Source organism: Oryctolagus cuniculus, assembly GCF_964237555.1.
Source record: "Oryctolagus cuniculus chromosome 16 unlocalized genomic scaffold, mOryCun1.1 SUPER_16_unloc_1, whole genome shotgun sequence".
Taxonomy (NCBI): domain Eukaryota; kingdom Metazoa; phylum Chordata; class Mammalia; order Lagomorpha; family Leporidae; genus Oryctolagus; species Oryctolagus cuniculus.
The window spans coordinates 4,164,061-4,184,641 of NW_027208201.1; the positions used below are offsets into that span (position 1 = coordinate 4,164,061).

Below are 20,581 nucleotides of genomic sequence, written 5' to 3' on the forward strand. Positions count from 1 at the left end.
CGGAGAAGGGCATATCCGCTCTCCTTGCTGTGACCACAGCGTGTAGGTGCTGTTCTGGGAACAGAGGTGGAACAGCTGCGCAACAAAGGTCGGGAGAGACCTTCACAGCAGTTGCATAGTAACCCAGGGCCCTCCCACTGACGACATGACCAGCACAGCACTTAACCTGGTATGGCTGCTTTCTTTTGATTCTACTGCCACTTTATTTTAAAAATACACTTCATTTGTTAGGACAGTTTTAGAAAAGCTACGAGGATAACACACAGAGGTCCCAGATATCCCTATCCAGTGTCTCTACCAGTAACCCTGTACATTAGCAGGGTACATGTGCTACCACTATGAACCACCCGACTGCTGCCCAGTTATTAACCAGAGTCTGTACTGGATTTTGATTTCTTCAGTTCCCTATAGGTCTCTTCTGTTTCAGAACCTCAGCATGGACCCCGCAGCACACTCAGTCCTCACATCTGCTGAGGCTCTTGGGGCTGGCCAGAGGTTTCCCTCAGTCAGGAGACAGAGCTCGGGCCTTCATGCCACACTGGCCATCCAGGAGACTCATCACCACTGAAGTACTCGGTCTACCAGGTGACTCCCGTCAAGCCACTCCCCCTCGATGCTCTCCTCTCTGAAAGAAGGTGCTCACGCACAGCTGACACTGCCAGAGGGGCTGCCGGGGTGGGGCTCCCCGTCCTCCAGAGCAAAGACACTCTGCAAGCCTTTTGAGATTCTACATGGGCCATGTTCCTTTCAAAAGAAACAGAAACAGAATTTGACCCTCAAGATTTATTTGAAAAGTAGAGTGACAGAGTAAGAGAGAAGGAATCAGAGAGAGAGAGAGAGAGAGAGAGAGAGAGAGAGAGAGATCTTCCATTTGCTGGTTCACTCCCCAAAGGGCCACAATGGCATGGGCTGGGCTAGCCCAAAGCTAAGAGCCAGGAACTCCACCCGGGTCTCCCACATATGTTGCAGGGACTCAAGCACTTGGGCCATGGTGCGCTGCCTTCCCAGGCTCAGTAGCAAGGAGCTGGATCAAAAGCAGAGTAGTAGGACTTAAACAAGTATTCTGATATGGGATGCTAGTGTCACAGGCAGCGGCTTCACCCACTGCACAACAATGTCAGCTCCAACCTGATCCTCTTGACCCATATCTCTCAAAACTCCAGGGTCTGAGACTTGGTTCCAGAACCTTGGACAGTAAGTACCCACAGCATTAGGGACACAAGACCAGAAGTACAGGAGGACCACACCCCAGCAGGGCCTGTCCAGCACAACTGTGGTCACAGCTCAGAAAACTGGCAGTGGCTTGGAGGTTGGGAAGCTCAGGGTCTCTGCACAGGGCAGACGACGTCCAATCTGTCTGTGTAGAACATGTGTGTCATGGCCTCCTGATCGCCACTCTGACCCTTAGCTACTTTACTTCCAACTCCTGCTTTCCAACCCCTCTGTGCCAGGCCACTGAGCCTGTCCCATCTGCCCAGTCCCAGGATGGAGCAATGAAGCAACATCTGGTCACCAAGTCACATTCAGATCTTCTTGTCTTCCTGCTCTCCCCTCTACCTGCAACACCTGGCCCCTTTGCTGCAGGCACTCACGAGCATGCTGCTAGAGAAAACCAGACACGGTGGAGGACCCATGTCCCAGACCCCATGTCTACAGCCCCATCTGGCTCTGCCTGACACAGAAACATGGCCCTGGTTCATGCTCCTCACCCCTCCTCTGCTGGGCAACCCAGCATGGTCACTGCTGGCCCTGGGGTGCTGCCCCAAGGGCCATTTCTTTGAGTTCTTGGCAACACTGCACACTGTCTACTAACTGCCCTCCAGGGATGCCTTCTCTCAACTCCCCTCTTTAGCTCCTCATCCTCTGCCTATGCACTGAGAGTGATGGTCCCTGAAGGCCCACCTTTAGCCCTTGTCTTGGCTACACACTCCTGACCACACACATGCCCACACTGCCAACATCACACATCCTTAGATGGCCACACCTCCTTCCCCATGTCATCTTCCATGATCCAACATCTTAACTGAGTGCCTGCTACACGTTAGGCTTTGGCCCTGGCGGGGGTTGATGTTGTTCACAATACAGGACAGCTGCTGCCTCAAAGATCCTTGTCACATCCCTGTGGGCAATCAGATAACAAAGCAGAGAAAGCAGGCCCCTGACACTGAACCACAGGCAGGGAGAGCCCCGTGAATGAAGTCCCCATGCAGATCCCACGAGGACAATCTCTGCTATAAGAGAAGCTGACAAGATGGCCACGTGACACAGGATGGTCAGGAGAGCCTTTGGTGGAGGTGATATCTGAGCCGAGACTTGGGCCTGGCAGGGTGCAGCAATCCAGACAGAAGAGCAAGTGCCAGGTCCCAGAGATGGAGCCAGCTTCAGTGTGTTCCAGGAAAGGCAAGGTGGACGGAGCAGCTGAGCAGGACGGGCCCAGGGGAATGATCAAGGAGGTGGCCACTGGGTGGAAGGGCGTTTGGCAGGGTGCCTGTGAGCCAGTCCAGATGTAGGACAAGGGCAGCAGGCACCGGGCAGGGGCAGCAGGAGGACACGTCACAGAGACCTGTAGAGGGCATGACTGGGCAGCTGCAGAAGGTGACAGGAAGCAGCTGCCCAGAGAGGTGTGTGCCTGCTGTGGTGGGTGGTGAGGAGGAGGGGGATGGTATTTGTAACGTTCATCCCCCCTGCTGATGCCACAGAGCAGAAGTACTTCACCCACACCTCTGCTGCCAACCACATAGCTGCTCCCAAGAGCCTCTGCAGCAGTAAGGAGTCCCAATGGGGGTAGGGACAGTAACCAGCAGGTGGCCTCAGGGCTTGTGAAGCTCCTTGACCTCTCACTTACACCCAGGTTCCCCGGGGAGAGGAGGCAAGCAGCCCCAGTTCCTGTTCTTCCAGGCAGGCTCCCTAAGCTGCCTGCACCTGTGGGGCACCTGGGTGGGACGAGGACTGGGCTCTCTAGGTCCTCCTTAACCCAGAACCCAGAGTGTGCAGCATGCATGGAAAAGCTCCTTCTGGCTGCATCAGATGCCACACCTAAATGGGGGTAAGGGGGAAGACAGAGAGAGAGGGGTCTGCGGGCCTAGGCAGAGGGGTACCTAGAGCCGGGGTTGGGGAGTAGCCAGGATCCTTGGGATGACAGATACAGTGGAGAAGGTACAGGTAGAAGAGGATGAAACAAAAGAAGGGGAGACAGGGAGGAAGAAAGGATGAATCAGCTCCAAGCCTGAGGTCTGGGGATGACTGGCTGGTGCTCCCTTCAACTCTCACTCCAAATTGCAGGAAAAGCTCCCCCAATTTCATGTCTCCCGGCTGCGGGGCAGGGTCTTGGCTCTGGTTCTCTGGCACCTACATTTCTTTCTTATTTGAAGATTTATTTATTTGAAAGGCAGAGTTACAGAGAGGCAGAGGCAGAAGGAGAAAGGGAGGGAGGGAGGGAGGGAGGGAGGGAGGGAGGGAGACAGTCTTCCATCCACAACGGCTAGAGCTGAGCTGATTTGAATCCAAGAGCCAGGAGCTTCTTCCGGGTCTCCCACGTGCGTGCTGTGGCCCAAGCATTTGAGCCATCTTCCACTGCTTTCCCAGGCCATAGCAGAGAGCTGGATTGGAATTGGAGTAGCCAGGACTCGAACCAGCACCCATATGGGATGCCAGCACTACAGGTGGTGGCTTTATCCACTACGCCACAGCGCTGGCCGCTGCATTTCTTTTGAGACCCCAGAGGCTGATGCTAGTCAAGCGCTGGTTCTGAGAGAGCCACTGCCCTGGCTGTTTCTACTTAGCACTGGTTACACGCTGCTGGGCACCCCAGGGAAAACACCAGCCAGCGTTCCTGCATGCAACACACTTGCATCTTCATCTCTAGCTGAGGGTTGAGACTGGAGAGAGGGGTCCTCACCGTTTTGTCTTACGTTACCAGACACAGTTCTTGAATCTCTGGTGCTTCCTGAAACTGGAAAAGCTCCAGACTGAGCTGGGGTGCACAGCTGGAGAAGGTGGGTCTCTGCAGATGAGGCCTATTCTGCAGCGGCAAAGGTGGGTATGGCAAGTTGTTTCTTTAAAATGTCTACAGGAAGCCGGCGCTGCGGCTCACTAGGCTAATCCTCCGCTTTGCAGCACCGGCACACCGGGTTCTAGTCCCAATCGGGGCGCCGGATTCTGTCCCAGTTGCCCCTCTTCCAGGCCAGCTCTCTGCTGTGGCCAGGGAGTGCAGTGGAGGATGGCCCAAGTACTTGGGCCCTGCACTGCATGGGAGACCAGGATAAGTACCTGGCTCCTGCCATCGGATCAGCGTGGTGCGCCGGCCGCAGCGCGCTGGCCGCGCTGGCCATTGGAGGGTGAACCAACGGTAAAGGAAGACCTTTCTCTCTGTCTCTCTTTCTCACTGTCCACTCTGCCTGTCAAAAAAAAAAAAAAAAAAAAAAAAAAGTCTACAGGGGCTGGAAAGAAGACTTCTCAGACAAAGACTGGGTCTCAGGGCTTGGGGCAGCGGGGGAGGGGGATGGACAGTAATTTAACAAGGCAGTGAGAAACAGCAAAGGCCTCCAAAAGCAAGACAATGGGCAAAGAAAAGAGGGGTATTTATAAAATCAGTATAGCCAGGCAGTAAAGAGATGAAAACAACGTGGAGCACTACCACAGCCAGATGTCCTGTGCTCCCCATTAGACCGGCAGAGATGAGAAATCCCGCTGGGCCTAGGGCTGGCAGGGCTTGGGGGAGGATAGGGGAAGTGGTGACAAGGACCAGGATCTCTCAGAAGGTGCACGCTCACGTCTAGGAACTTTCTAGGACACCATCAGTGAACAGACATCTGTGCCAGGCTGGGAACCTAGTGGCCAGCATTGACAGGTGGACAGCTGACTTCTGACCCCTGTGGGCCACACATGAGACCAGACACCAGTGAACAAAGCAGGGCTGCACAGGAAGGCACCGGGCAGCATGGATGACTCTGCAGCGGCCCCGTTAGGCTAATTAGTGCCTGTGCAAGAACAAGCACCCTATCCTCGACACAGGGCCGAGGCCTGGCACCCCAAGCACTCTTATCAGTCTCTGATACCAGCACACACCACTGCCCAGTTCAATGTTGGCGCTCAATATTTGCTGAATGAATGAATGTCCATGCTGACCTGTGCTCTCCCCCAGTCGCCAGCACCAGTCACTGCCGCAACATGCATTCACTCACTGAGCAGACACCATGGCTATGTCTGGGGCCACAATTACTAAGGCCCCTGCCTCTGTGACCTATACCAACAGACTGGACAACAAAGTTCCACCTCTGTGTGGCACACAACCCTGTGGTGCAGGTCTCCTGGTTGCCATGGGAACCTACAAGCCCGGCAATGAAGGCTGACTGGCTGGGGTCCCGGAATGCAACCCGGGCCCGAGGGTTTGAGAGGAGAGCACCGGAAGAGAATGCTCTGGAGGAAGCCGCTGCAGAGGCCAGAGTAAGAATGCAGGACAAGGCGATGGTGGGCAGGGCGAGGGAAGGAAGCGAAGGACAGAAGAAACGCCCTGGAAAGAGCACTACTGATTTCTGAGCAGAGCCACTGAGGGGCAACGGTGCCATCTGCAGGATGTGGACACTGGGACACATGGCTGGCTTGCAGGAGAGTTAAGTCTGTCTGGAACACACTGAACTGGAGTGTGGGTTTGGAGAGCCTCTGCTGAAAGGAGAGACAGCCAACTGAGGGTGCACGTGAGACACAAGGTGACCTCACTCACTCCAAGGGCAGGCTTTGGGAGAATGGGGCCGTGGACTAACCCTGAGGACTGCCTAAGTGATAGGCTGGGAAACGGGGGAGCTGGACAGAGCCCAGTGTACAAAGCCAGGAGAAGAGAATGGGAGAACAGAGTTCCTGGGGCTGGCACTGTAGCATAGCAGGTACAGCTGCCGCCTGCAGTACCAGCATCTCATATGGGTGCCGGTTCAAGTCCTGGCTGCTCCACTTCCAATCCAGCTCTCTGCTATGGCCTGGGAAATCAGCAGAAGATGGCCCAAGTCCTTGGGCCCCTGCACCTGCACGGGAGACCTGTAGGAAGCTCCTGGATCCTGGCTTTGGATTGGCGCAGCTCCAGCCATTGCAGCCATTTGGGGAGTGAACCAGTGGACAAAAACCTCCCTCTCCGTCTCTCCCTCTCTCTCAAACTCTACCTCTCAAATAAATAAAATCTTAAAAAAAAAAAAAAAAAAAAGAGAGAGAACAGAGCTGTCAGGAGGCGGCCATCCTGCCTCCCCGGCAGTGGCAGTGTGTGGGGACGGGCTGTGGAAGCTCGGGAAGGTGCTGCTGGGAAGCAGTGGTGGACTCGGGGATGCTGCTCCTAGTAGGGATGGTCCAGGCTGCATGTCAGCGGTGCTGGCCGTGGGGGGGAAACCCTGGGCCAAAGTCAGGGAGTGTAGAAAGGGTTCTTTTAAATACAGCAGAGATGGGGTAGGAAAGCCACCACCTGCAGTGCCCGCATCCCATATGGACGCCGGTTTGAGTCCCGGCTGCTCCACTTCCCTTCCAGCTCTATGGCCTGGGAAAAGCAGTAGAAGATGGCCCAAGTCCTTGGGCCCCTGTATCCATGTGGGAAACCTGGAAGAGGCTCCTGGCTCTGGATCAGCCCAGCTCCAGCCATTGTGGCCATTTGGGGAGTGAACCAGAGGATGGAAGACTTCTCTTCCTCTGCCTCTCTGTAACTCTGCTTTTCAAATAAATAAATCTTAAAAACCAGCAGAGATGGAGCATGTCTGAGTATCAATGGGGAACCCTGCGGAGACCCAGGGAAAGTGGGTTCTCACACGGGTCCTGGGAAGCCAGGCAGGCAGAAGGGACAAGGCCACAGTAGAGACAACTCAGAGGCAGCCATCAGCTGAGGGTGAGGCCACACGGGAAGAGCTACTACAGGGGCATTACACCCAGGCTGTGAGCTGAGTGGGGCTGAGGACTCGATGCAACACGCTGCTCGCTGGTTGGGTGGAGGAAGGGTATGCAGCCCAAGTTTGGCCAAGAACAACAGTAGGCAAGGGTTTCGCTACAGCAGTGTCATAAAAAGACAAATGGCCTGAGTCCTGGCTACTCTGTTTCCAATCCAGCTTCCTGCTAACACACCTAGGAGGCAGCAGGCACGGGCTCAAGTACTTGGACCCCTGCCACCCACATGGAGGCCCGTATGGAGTTCAGGGCTCCTGGCTTTAGCCTGACCCAGACCTAACTGTTGTGGCCATTTGGGGAATGAACCAGCAGATGAAAGACCTCTCACTCCCCCTCTCTCTGTCACTCTGCCTTTCAAATTAATAATCTTGAGAGAGAGAGAGAAGCAAAAATGAACAGGCGGCAGAAAGTAAGGCTACAACCCAGGAGAAGCAAATGAGAAGTTGCCACACGTTGGAGACAGGATGACAAAAGTGGTGCTGCAGGAAGTCTTTTCATAAAGCTCCTTCCCTCCGTGGAGAGAGCCATGAGCATAATTCTGAGCTGAGACATGGCCAGACATGCCTCCTCTAAACTCCTGGCACACTATTACTGAGAAAGGAGAAAGCTTGTCTCTGGGTGCAACTGACTTCCAAACTCCACTTCTGTTTCCTTCCGGGGTTCTCAAAATCAGCTCTCAGGGCTGGTATTACATCACAGCAGGTTAAGCTGTGGCCTCCAATGCCAGCATCCCCTGTGAGTGTCAGTTCAAGTACCAGCTACTTCACTTTCAATCTCACTCCCTGCTACCATGCCTGGAAGAGCAGAAGATGGCAAGTACTTGGGGCCCTACTACCTACATGGGCAATCTGGCTAGAGTTCCAGGCTCCTGGCTTCAGCATGGACCAGCCCTAGCTGTTGTGGCCATTTGGGGAGTGAGCCAGCAAATGGAAAATCTCTGTCTCTCCAGATGGATGCTACTAAATCTAGGTGTTCTGTTAGTACAGCTCACATTACTCTGAAAACCAGAAGAAGCCAACAGACAAAACGGTAAAATGCTAGCAATGCTTGCGAAATCAGGCTCCAGCACTCAGGAACATCACAGCAGGGCTAAAAATTCCCTCCCACCAGCTTGGAAGAAGAGAAAGGCGAGACTCGTCAATGGCACAGTGGAATTTTAATACCCTTCTGAACAGGACTCTCTTATTCAGGATGACTTCCTGGAACAGGAAACATTTTCACACTGGTCAACTGTGTATTATCTATAGTTCCTCTCCAGGAGACGTTAAGTCACAGGCTCTCTGAATTGGAATGGGAGAAGACTTTTGGGTTCAGAGACCCTGGCTGATAACTAATTCCCCATAGCCTCTATAGGAGCCATAAGTCATAAGCCTCTATAGGAGCCATCCCAAGTTCAAGTGTCTTTGCCTTACTGGGAAAACACTGAAGGCTGATGGAGTAGAACGATGGGTACATCAGGTTCAATTATTACTCTTTGTTTACACAAATGTGAAACTTTCCATAGTAAAACCTTTTTATTCTCTTTAAAAACTCTGAGGGGCCTGCGCTGTGACAGAGAGCCTGCAATGCCAGCATCCCATATGGGCACTGGTTTGAGTCCTGGCTGCTCTACTTCTCCACTTTTTTTTTTTTTTTTTTGGACAGGCAGAGTGGACAGTGAGAGAGAGACAGAGAGAGAAAGGTCTTCCTTTACCATTGGTTCACCCTTCAATGGCCACTGTGGCCGGCGTGCTGCAGCTGGCGCACCGCGCTGATCCGAAGCCAGGAGCCAGGTGCTTCTCCTGGTCTCCCATGCGGGTGCAGGGCCCAAGAACTTGGGCCATCCTCCTCTGCCCTCCCGGGCCACAGCAGAGAGCTGGAATGGAAGAGGGGCAACTGGGACAAAATCCAGCGCCCCGACCAGTACTAGAACCTGGTGTGCCAGCGCCACAAGGCAGAGGATTAGCCTATTGAGCCGCGGCACCAGCCTGCTCCACTTCTGATCTAGTTCCCTGCTAATGTGCTTGGGAAAGCAGAAGACGGTCCAAGTCCTTGGGCCCCTGCAACCACATGGGAAACTCAGAAGGAGCTCTGAGCTCCTGGCTTCAGCCTGGTCCAGCTCTGGCTGTTGCAGCCATTTAAGGAGTGAACCAGCAGATAGAAGATCAATCTCTTTCTGACTTCCAAATAAATAGATATTAAGAAAAAAAAAAAAAGAAAGAAAACTTTTCAAATTGGTTTCCAGGATAGGGAATTAGTCCCAACCACCAATGTGGCAGCCAACACTCCCAGAGAAGGACAGGAAGAGGCAGCAGTACCTCCCATGTTCCTCTCGGGCAGGTAAGAGGGGGCAGTGCTGGGAGCCTCTGATAGTTTCTTCAGAGAGCCAGACTCTCACAAAGTACAGTCTCAAGGTACCAGGAGGTGGGTATATCATGAGGGAAGGCCCACTACCCCACACTGCAAATGGGGACAGAGGCTCAGAAGTCACACTTACAGGGACCACAAGAGCAAGGCCTTCAGCTGCTGGGCTCTTGCCCTCAAGTTCAAGCTGACAGTGTGACAGTGAACACAGCGGCCCAAATGTAATGAGGGATGCCCTCAGAGGACTCAGCATCCCACTATAGGCCTGACCATGAATGGGGACCTCAGCAGGCAGGCACAGGTCCATCACCAGGATCTCTTGCACACATGGCACTTAACCAACGTGTACAAACCAAGCCAGATCAGGCCGTGGTCCTCTGGTCCCTTCCAGCTCTCAGAGTGGTCCCTATGTCTGGGGCTCATCATTTCCCCTCTCTTCCTGACATTATGCATGGGCTCTGTCTCACAAATGGTTTTTCCTCTTTAGAGAACATATGTCTGATCTTACATCAGGGCAGTGGAAAAACAGGGCTGGACATAGATAGGAACGTCACAGCCATCACCAAGAACTGCCACATAGCCACCACGCTGCACAGTGAGTTCTTTACCTGCTACTTTATCCCGAATGAGCTTTGCAGATTCAACCTCGCCAATGCTGCTGAACAGACTCCGCAGCTCCTCCTGGGTCATGTTCTGAGGGAGGTAGTTGACAATTAGGTTCGTTCTCCCAATGTCGTCCCTGCAGTCTTCAGCCATGTGGTCTTCATAACCATTAGACATTGTATTTTTTAAAAATCTGCAAAGAAAAAAAAATGAAGTAAATTCCAAATGTTCACAATGTACTATATGAAGGCAAAACTAATGACTACATTTGTACTTGGAAAATTCTTTTTATGTGTGTGTGTGTGTGTGTGTATATATATATATATATATAAATGAGAGGCAGAACTCCTACCCATGGATTCACTCTCAAATGCCCACAACAGCCAGGGCTGAGCCACATCAAACTCAATCCAGGTCTCCCACATGGGTGGCAGGGACCTAAGTGCTTGAGCCATCACCTATTGTTCTACAAGTGCGTTAGCAGGAAGCTGGAATTAGGAGTGGACTGGAGGACTTGAACCCAGGCACTCCAATACAGGATGTGGGCATTTTTTTTTTTTTTTTTTAAAGAAAAGATTTTTTTTTTTATTTATTTGAAAGACAGAGCTGCAGAGAGGCAGAGGCAGAGGCAGAGAAAGAAAGGTCTTCCATCCGCTGGTTTACTCCCTAGAAGTCCGTAACCCTTGGAGCAGCACTGATCCAAAGCCAGAAGCCAGGAATTTCTTCCAGGTCCCCCATGCAGGTACAAGGGCCCAAGGACTTGGCCCATCTTCTACTGCTTTCCCAGGCCACAGCAGAGACCTGGATTGAAAGTGGAGCAGCTGAGATTCAAACTGGTGCCCATATGGGACGCCGGCACTGCAGGCAGCTTTACCTGCTACACCAAAGCGCCGACTGCATATATGCATCTTAACTACTGGGCCAAACTCCCACCCCAGAAGCTCTAAGTTTAAATTAAGGCCACATGTCTATGGCAGCTTTATCCACAGAGCCAAAGCCTTGAAGCTACCAAGGTGTCCTTCAGTTGGCGGACTAATAAATAAACTCCACTTGTACATCAGTACTTTAAAAAGTCGTGGAAAAGAAAGGTTAAGTTTATTTTGGTAAATAAACTGAAATTCATATGTAGCTAGTTCACATTATGCATTTTCCATGAGCTTATCAAAAGGCCTCATGTATGATGGATTTCAGAATATTTTTACATCAGAATAAACTTCATTCCATTTCTCTACAGTACCCTGGCATAGCACAGCCATAAAATGAAGTTTGATCCCATAATAAAAAGGATACAGAAGAAGGACCGGTGCTATGGTGCAGTGGGTTAAACTGCTGCCTGTGGTGCCAGCATCCCACATGAATACCAGGTTTGAGTCCCAGCTGCTCCTCTTCCAATCCAGCTCCCTGCTAATGCCTTGAGAAAGCAGCAGAAGATGCCCAAGTGCTTGGGCCCCCTGCACCCTTGTAGGAGACCTGGATGAAGCTCCTGGCTCCTGTCTTTGGCCTGGCCATGGCTGTTACAGCCATCTAAGGAGTGAACCAACCAGCAGATGGAAGATTGATTTCTCTCTCTCCCTGTGACTCTGCCTTTCAAGTAAATAAATAAATCTTAAAAAAAAAAAAAATACAGAAGAGCTTTAAATGCATATTGTTGAGCAGAAGAAAGCAGTTTGGGAAGTCACACACAGGGATGAGTCCAGCTACATAAACTTCCGGAAAAAACAGAGACATATCAATGGTTGCCAGCAACAGGGGTGAACCAGGCACATGTGGCATTTTTAGGGCGGCAAAAATATTGTGATACTTTAATGGTGGATGCAAGGCATTACACATTTGTCAAAACCCACAGATGGTACAACACAGGGAGTGAACCCTAACATATGTCAACACCAGTTTATCAATTAAAAGAAATGCATCACACAAAGATATAATAGAGGGAATTGTGGTTTTGTTAGGGGAGGGGTCTGTAGGAACTCACTATAGCTTCTTTACAGTTTTTCTGAAAACCTAAAACCACTCTAAAAAATAAAATCTACTGACAAGCAGAATGACTCTAAGTTCAGCCATTCTCACTGAGGGCTGCAAAGGAACCTGCCATTAACTCCTGCTCCGTAACACAAGCCCTTCACGTCAATTCAGCTGGAGAATGGGTGCCCTCTGTACCCCCAAGCCTGAGACCTTGGCTGTCACTGGGTGGGCAGGCAAAGGTCCTCTGTACCCAAGGACACAGCAAGTGAGCAGGACAATTTGGGCCCCTCTCCTGGCTGTGGGCCTGGTCCTCACAGCTGGCTCCAGTCTCCATGGACCTGCGTCAATGCAGCAGAGAGCTCCACAGCACACCTCATGTGCTCACAGAGACTGCTATACAGCAGCCTCACCTAAGTGGTCCCATGTCCCTCCCTGCCTCTAAACGCAGGTGCCTACCGGCCTGGGGGCATGAGCAGGCAGCCACCACTTTCTCCAGATCTCTGTCACTCAGTTCTGCATCATGTTTGAAAACCCAGTGCCCATGGTCATGGGGCTCTGTCCCTCTTTAAAAATGGCTTTGGGACAGGCATTATGGCAAACGAAGTTAAGCCTGCACCACTTGCAGGACCTACGTCCCGTTATCAGAGATCTGGTTGAAGTCCCAGTGCTCCAACTGCAATGCAGCTCCCTGCTAATGTACCTGGGAAAGCAGAGGAAGATGGCCCAAGTACTTTGGCCTCTGCCACCCACACTGCAGATGAATGGAGTTCCCAGCTCTAGGGTTCAGCCTGGCCCAGTCCTGGCTATTGTGGGCATTTGGGGAGTGAACCAGTGGATGGGAGCTCTCTCTATTCATCTCTCTGTCTCTGCTTCTTGAATTAAAAATTTTAAATACTCTTGCCAACAGACACATAAATAGGTGAACACTTCTTGCACAAAGATTTCCCACCTACCCCAAGTCAATGCTGAGAGAAGAATGAGGTCTGGTTTCTTTTTTCCTGGTGAAAACATTCAGGTCCTTCCTACCCTCCTACTCTCATACCACTTGCAAAATGAGTACAATTTCCCAGCATTTGTTACTTATTTGAGGATGTTCTATGTGCCCGACTCTTTATAAAGCAGATTAGCACTGAAAGCCACAGAAGACTAGAAAGTCAGACTCCACAAAATTAGAAACTTCTGTGTGGCAAAAGGCATCATAAATGAAAACAAGCAGCAAGAGACTGGGAGAAAACGTTTGCTCTGTGTTTTAATATTTAGATCAATGGTTCCCACACTGGTCGGTTCTGCTCCCCCAGGAGACACTGGGCAATGTCTAGAGACATTTTTGGATATCGTGGCTGGTGATGCGCTGTTGGCTCCTGGTAGGTAGAGGCTGGCGATCCGGTTAAATATTCTGCAGGGGGCCGGCACTGTGTAGCAGCAGCAGGTAAAGGATGCCTGTAGTGTCAGCATCCAATATGGGCACTGGTTCAAGTACTGGCTACTCCACTTTCGATCCAGCTCATTGCTAATGCACCTGGGAAACCAATGGAGGATGGACCAAGACCTTGGGCACCTGTACCTACTTGGAAGAAGTTCGCAGCTCCTGGCTTTTGCCTGGTCCTGACCCAGTCCCAGCTGTTGCAGCCATTGGAGGAGTGAAAAAGCAGATGGGAGATCTCTCTAAGTCTTTCTTGTTCTCTCGCTCTCTCTCTAACTCTGCCTTTCAAATAAATATTTTATAAAAAAAGAGTATTAAAAAAAACTAGAGAGATACTCTTCAGGCCGAGGACGGCCCCCGTGACCAGGATTACCCAGCCCCACAATATCAATGCTGCTGAGGCTCAGAAAACTCGATTCAGAGTAACTCATGAGATAATACAACACAGATGCCAGCAATTCAAATGGCCAATAAACACACAACAGAAGCTCACTTTCACAAGCAATGTGGAAGATGCAAAATAAAATGTTACTTTTGCCAGTCAGTCAGATGGAATAAAATCCAGCATGGGGAGAAGGAGAGAACCCTCTCACACACCACTGACAGGAGTGTGAGAAGTACAACATTTCTGAGGACAGGTTGGCAGTACCTACCCAGTGACTAGAACTATAGAAATCCGTTCTACCAATCACACATTTGCAGGTAAATATGTACAGGGAACACACTGCCCCACGGCTAAAAAAGCACAAGCCCAGACACCCTCTAAATGCACATTAATGGGGGAAGGCTAAGTGTCAGTTTTCAGCAGAAAGTGCTAAAGAGTTTGATCCCAAAAAACTCTTGAGAATCTGCTAAACCGACTGTGGCATGAGATTTTAAAATAGATCATCAGCTCAAAAACAAACGAAAACATTCACTGATGCCTGATTCAGAGTATAAGAGGTTTAACTCTGAAAAATTCAAAATGCACACTGAAGTTTGCTCAAGTTCACATATTTCTTCTTCCCTTTTTTCTTTATCTCTACCTTTCTTCAAGCTAAGACCTTTCTCTAAGGTCAAGCATCTACTCTTCCACCCCGGAAGTGATGAGTGAACAATCACCCTGTTTTTACTGTCCAGAATGGGAGGAGCCTCTATGCTGGGTAAAAGTGGACCCCTAGAACAGAGGTCTGCACACCATGGCCTGAGCCACAAGTCTGGTCCACTGCCTGCTTTTACAAATAAAGTTTTATTGGAAAACAGCTACTCTCAGTTGTTTACATATTGGCTGGTCTTGTGCAACAATGACAGAGCCGAGCAGTAACAACCGTATTGCCCACATAACCAAAAATATTATGTACCATCTGGCTCTTGACAAAAAAGGTAGCTGACCTCTGTTCTGAAATGTAGAAACAAAAAATTTCTAGGAGACCATCTTTGCAACACTGGGAAAGGCAAAGATGCCTTAGATATAACACCAAGATGCCCACCCCAATTTTAAAAAACTGACAAATTTTATTTCATAATAATTTAAAACTTTAGCTCTGAGAGAGTGCTAAAATTAAAACCCATAGACTGGACAAAGTATTTACAGAAAGTACTTGCAATTAGAACTTTTTTTTTAACATTCTTAAAAGGTAACTGTAAGAAACCTCAATTTAAAAAAGACAAAGATCTGAATAGACACAGCACCCCAGATGACATAAGGATGGCAAACAGGCGCATAAAAACATGCTCAAATCATTGGGCACTGAGAAAATGCAAATTAAAAGCACACTGAGATACCACCGCTGCCTGTTAGAATGGCTAAGACAAAATAAGACAAACCAAACAACTACAAAACAGACAATGCCAAGTGCTGGGAGGATGTGGAGAAACCAGGGCACTGCTGGTGAGAATGCAAAGATATTAACCACTTTGGAAAACAGACTAGCAGGGTTTTTTTTTGTGGTTTTTTAAAACACATATTTATCAGTTTAGTTATTTTAAAATTTACTTATTTATTTGAAAGGCAGAGTTACAGAGAGGCAGAGGCGAGAGAGAGAGAGCACGCGCACGCGCGAGAGCGAACATGCGAGCACACAAGAGGGAGGTCTTCCATCCACTGGTTCACTCCCCAAATGGCTGCAACAGCTGGAGCTAGGCCAATCTGAAGCCAGGATCCAGGAGCTTCTTCCAGGTCTCCTACGTGGGTGCAGGGTCCCAAGGACTTGGGCCATCTTCTACTGCTTTCCCAAGCCACAGCAGAGAACTGGACTGGAAGCAGAGCAGCTGGGACCGAACCAGAGCTCATATGGGATGCCAGGGCTGCAGGCAATGGCTTTACCCTCTACAACACAGCACTGGCCCCTACTTAGCTGAAGCCAGGCACTTCAACTAGGTCTCCCACATGGGTGGCAGGGGTCTAAACAGCTGGGCCATCTTCCACTGCTTTTCTCAGGCCATTAGCAGAGAGCTGGATTAGAAATGGAGCAGCCAGGACACAAATCAGCACACACATGGGATGTTGGCATCACAGGACGCAGCTTTACCCATGTGCTGTAAGGCCAGTCCCCAGATGAGCAGTTTTAACAGCTAAACACACTTAGTATGTGACCTGGAAATCCTACAACTAGTGTTGACACTAGAGAAGTGAAAACCTCTCTTTGTACACAAACCTAGTCAGCAGGTTTACTCATAACTGTCCTGAACCACAATAACTGAACTGTTCTTCAAGTTGTTCAGGATAAACCAGTATACCACGCAAGGGAATACTACTCAACAGTAACAAAAGTACCAACAAGTCAGGCCACTTGTGTGCATCGCAAATACATTTTGCCAACTAAAAGGAACAAGACTTAGCAGGCCACATGCTATGTGATTCCACTTCTCTGACGTTCTGGAAAGGGCAAAATTACAGCTGGCCCCCAACTCAGGGATTCTTACCTTCACAAAGGTGCGGATGTGGTATGCAGTTCTGGAGTCTGACCTTTTGGGCTGGTGATGTGCCGTATGGTCCCCCCTGGCCCTGCCAGGCAGCCCCGCATCACTGAGGGCACAGCCCGCACGGCACAGTATTGCCAGTATTTTCTGCACATGGTGCTTTGTGCTCTGGCATCCAGTCATGTCTACAAAGCGTCTGTCCATCTGTGCGTGTAAGTGGGATACTCAACACTTTATTATCAGACAGGCTGTGCAGATGATTCTGCCCAACTTCAGGCTAACACCCGATTTCTCAGAGTGCCCTTATGAGGCTAGGAGCATCTCCACAAGGACTGATCTGGGCTGGTAGGGATTGAGGGGACGGGTTAATTATACCACGGCAGCACAAGCTTTTTTTGTTGTTGTCGTTGACAGGCAGAGTGGACAGTGAGAGAGACAGAGAGAAAGGTCTTCCTTTACCGCTGGTTCACCCTCCAATGGCCGCTGCAGCTGGAGTGCCACGGCTGTCTCACCAAGCTGATCCGAAGCCAGGAGCCAGGTGCTTCTCCTGGTCTCCCATGGGGTGCAGGGCCCAAGCACCTGGGCCATCCTCCACTGCACTCCCTGGCCACAGCAGAGAGCTGGCCTGGAAGAGGGGCAACCGGGACAGAATCCGGCGCCCCGACCAGGACTAGAACCCAGGGTGCCGATGCCGCAGGCGGAGGATCAGCCCATTGAGCCGCGGCGCCGGCCATGCACAAGCTTTTGATAGAACTTTCCAGTATCTTGGCGGTGGTAGACATGTGACTTTATACACTTGCCAAAATTTAAAGAACTCTGAACCAAAAGGTGTGAATTTTCAGGCTCAGCACTGTGAGGTAGCAGGTAAATCTACCGCCTCAAGTGCTGGCATCCCATATGGGTGACAGGTCCAGTCTCAGCTGCTCCACTTCCAATCCAGTTCCCTAAGCCTGAGAAAGCAGCAGCAGAACTGCGCCCGTGTGGGAGACCTGGAAGAAGCTCCTGGCTTCAGCCTGGCACAGCCCCAGCTGTAGCAGCCATTTGGGGAGTGAACCAGCAGGAGACATGAAGAAGCTCCTGGCTTCAGTCTGGCACAGCCCCAGCTGTAGCAGCCATTTGGGGAGTGAACCAGCGGGAGACCTGGAAGAAGCTCCTGGCTTCAGCCTGGCACAGCCCCAGCTGTAGCAGCCATTTGGGGAGTGAACCAGCGGATGGAAGACTTCTGTCTCTCCCTCTCTGTAACTCTGCCTTTCAAATAAATATTTTTTTTAAAAAAAGAATGAGTTTTCCCCTATGCATAGTAACACACAAATTCATAAGGATTTAGGAAGGGAACTTCTGCTTTGCCGTCTTGTTCCACAGCAGGCAGCCTTCTCCATGCTCACTCAAGGCTGAGCAGCCTGCCGCAGGCCAAGTTCACCATCCAGTAGCAACAGTGGAGAAACTAAGCCCCGCAAAGCACAGCTTCATGGTGGGCCAGAGCTATCTACCCTTCTCTGTGGGGACTTTTCCCTCACCTGTCCCAAATCTGCCTCTCTCAGCCCGGACTCACAAGCTTTGGTGCCCATGGGCTCCAACCACCACCGGGCCAAGTCGTCACTTAATTATCAATGACTCCTAGGTGGTCCCTGCCTCTGCCTGCTCCACAAGAAGGCCTGCAGACTCCTCCGAGACAACCCCTGGGTCCCTCTGGCCAGGGGGGGTCACTGCCCACTGAGGTGCGGAGGTCCCACTGTTAATAAATGGCAGGATCAGGCTGCAGTTGTCACTACAGAGCATTCCCCCAAGGAAGAGACAAGAGATGCCTGGCAATCGGGCTCCCACTGGGTTTCCCTGCCTGTCTTCCCCATCCCCCAAGCCAGCTTCTACCCAGCCTGTCCCAGCTCCCCAGGTCAGGGCTTTGTTTCAGCTGACCGCTGTGCAGGACACAGCCACCCTCTCCTTCACCTTCTGACTCGTCTTTCAAGAGTCACCTTCTCCCAGGACAACAGGTTGCTCTAGTTCTTGGCACCTCTGGACCACTCGTGTAAAGCTTTACTATTGCCCTCATCACTCTGAGTTCTCATTATCTGCTTTACACCCTGAAGGGCTGCGGCTCCACCACTGTCCCCAGGTAGTCCCAGTGTACATCACACAGGTGAAGGGCCGCTGGCTCTCTGATTCAAACACATCTGTTTGGTGTATTTCTTTTACATTACAGAGGGCAGCTGGAAATTATCCTGACATTCCAGTTACATACTCTGTACTTTACTTTAGGATCATCAATAAGCACCATCCCAAAGAATCAAAGTCAAGTGCAGGGAGCAAAAAGGGAAACTTTGGGCTTAGCAAAAAGCATCTGCTGATCCAGGAACCCTACCACTGGCTGCAGGTGTCAGGGAGGAGGCTTGCTTGGGGGACCTCCCAGAGGATTCAATCCCATTGCAGTGATGTCCACGCCTGCAGAACACCGACCACATCTAGAGGGAGAGCTGTGTGTGACTCAAGACAGGACGTAACGATGCACAGAGATGTACGTGTGTCTGCAGTGAGACGGGCTTCCTCATCGTCTCATTTTATAGGGATGGAGTCTGTGTTCTAAGTGAGTGGAGCCAGAGCAGTCGAATATATCTTCAGGCTCGACTCTCAAACCGTACACATCATCTGATTATCTCTAAGGACCTTTCCAGATGTAAAATTCTCAGCCATCAAGATAAAAGTCCTAGTAAGTCAGCCAGGAAACGCTCTGGTGCCAGCAAAAACTGAAAATAACGCCCGACCCAATTATATCTGGCAAGACAAGGCGAGGTGAGGATTCAGGTGGACACGGTGCACAGTGATCCCTACTGGCCCCCACCCATGGCAGAGACAGCGAAGTCACAACAATTCCATAACAGGCAGGCTGAGAAGCCTGCAGGAAAAGCAGGTTAGGTGCAGCCAACACCTGGTCCAGCTCAGTTTAAGGGGACCCAATCAGCTGAATCCCATTTCAAGTTCCAGCTTCTTTCTGGCCAGTCAAGACCCCTCAGAGACTCACACAGAAGTGTAAAGCAATAAGGCACGGCAGGCAGGACACAGGCTCCAGCGTCTGGCAAGCCTGAGCTCTGCTCTGACACCACCCACACTGCTCATCAGCAGACCTAAGGGCAGCGAAGCCACTTCCCTCCCCTGACCTCCAGTTCCCTCGTCCACAAATTGGGGAGGCCACCTGCTACCAGGGCCTGGTAAGCCAAGGACCTGACCCTCACTTCCTTCATCAACAAAGCAAGGCCAATGTGTTTCCCTGACCTCCCCATCCCTCATCGTGTGCCCTCTGTCCTCACTCCCTCTGCAAACCTCTCTTTCCCCTGAATTACTTCAGAGGGTGGCACATTCACGCCTGCCCCCAAGTCACCTCTCTCCATCCCTCACGCCTGGACAGGGACCAGGTTCTGGCAGCCAGACCTCTACGCTGCATCTGTGACCCTGCCCCATCTCTCTGCCATCAGCCTTCTTTAGATCACTGTCACTTTTTTTTTTTTTTTAAGATTTTATTTATTTATTTGAGAGGTAGAGTTACAGACAGTGAGAGGAAGAGACAGAGAGAAAGGTCTTCCTTTTCCTGGTTCACTCCCCAGATGGACACAGCGGCCGGAGCTGCACCAATCCAAAGCCAGGAACTTCCTCCGGGTCTCCCACGCAGGTGCAGGGGCCCAAGGACCTGGGTCATCTTCCACTCCTTTCCCAGGCCACAGTAGAGAGCTGGATTGGAAGAGGAGCAGCTGGGACTCGAACTGGAGCCCATAAAGGATGCCGGTGCTGCAGGCCGGGGCTTTAACTTGCTGCACCATAGTGCCTACCCTTCCTTGTCACTTCTTGGCAAACTGACTGCTACACAGCCTCCCTGCTTTACAATTATTTCAAACTCTGCGTCTCTGGACACAAACTTGTCCTTTCCCTCCAAACTGCTCTTTTCCTTTTTTTTTTTTTTTAAAGCTTTATTATTTCTCTTTTTAAAGATTTATTTATTTATTTGAAAGTCAGAGTTAGAGAGAGAAGGAGAGGCAGAGAGAAAGAGAGAGAGGTCTTCCATCTGCTGGTTCACTCCCCAGTTGGCTGCAATGGCCAGAGCTGTGCTGATCCAAAGCCAGGAGCCAGGAGCTTTTTCTGGGTCTCCCACCTGGGTGCAGGGATCCAAGGACTTGGGCCATCTTCTGCTGCTTTTCCAGGCCATAGCAGAGAGCTGGATCAGAAGTAGAGCAGCCAGGACTCGAAATGGCGCCCATATGGGATGCCAGCGCTACAGGTGGCAGCTTTACCTGCTATGCCACAGCGCCAGCCCCCAAACTACTCTTTTCCTTTGTCAACCCTCTCCTATGCATCCTTCCTCAGCATAAAGGTCTCTGTTGGGTTACCGGATCCAGCCACTTCTGAGCTCTCCTGCCCTTCCTTCCCCAGCTCTGATGGGCTTTA

The 20,581-nt window shown here is 50.9% G+C and overlaps 1 protein-coding gene across 5 annotated transcripts in view; it reads right to left on the reverse strand.

Moving 5' to 3' along the window:
• Positions 1-20,581, reverse strand: part of ELAVL1 (ELAV like RNA binding protein 1) — a 37,900-nt gene that overhangs the window by 12,380 nt on the left and 4,939 nt on the right. For 4 of the 5 annotated variants that reach the window (XM_051835489.2, XM_051835490.2, XM_051835488.2 and 1 more), the window contains one exon: positions 9,867-10,054. In XM_051835489.2, coding sequence (XP_051691449.1) covers positions 9,867-10,054 — 188 coding nt within the window. 5 annotated transcript variants of the gene reach the window in all.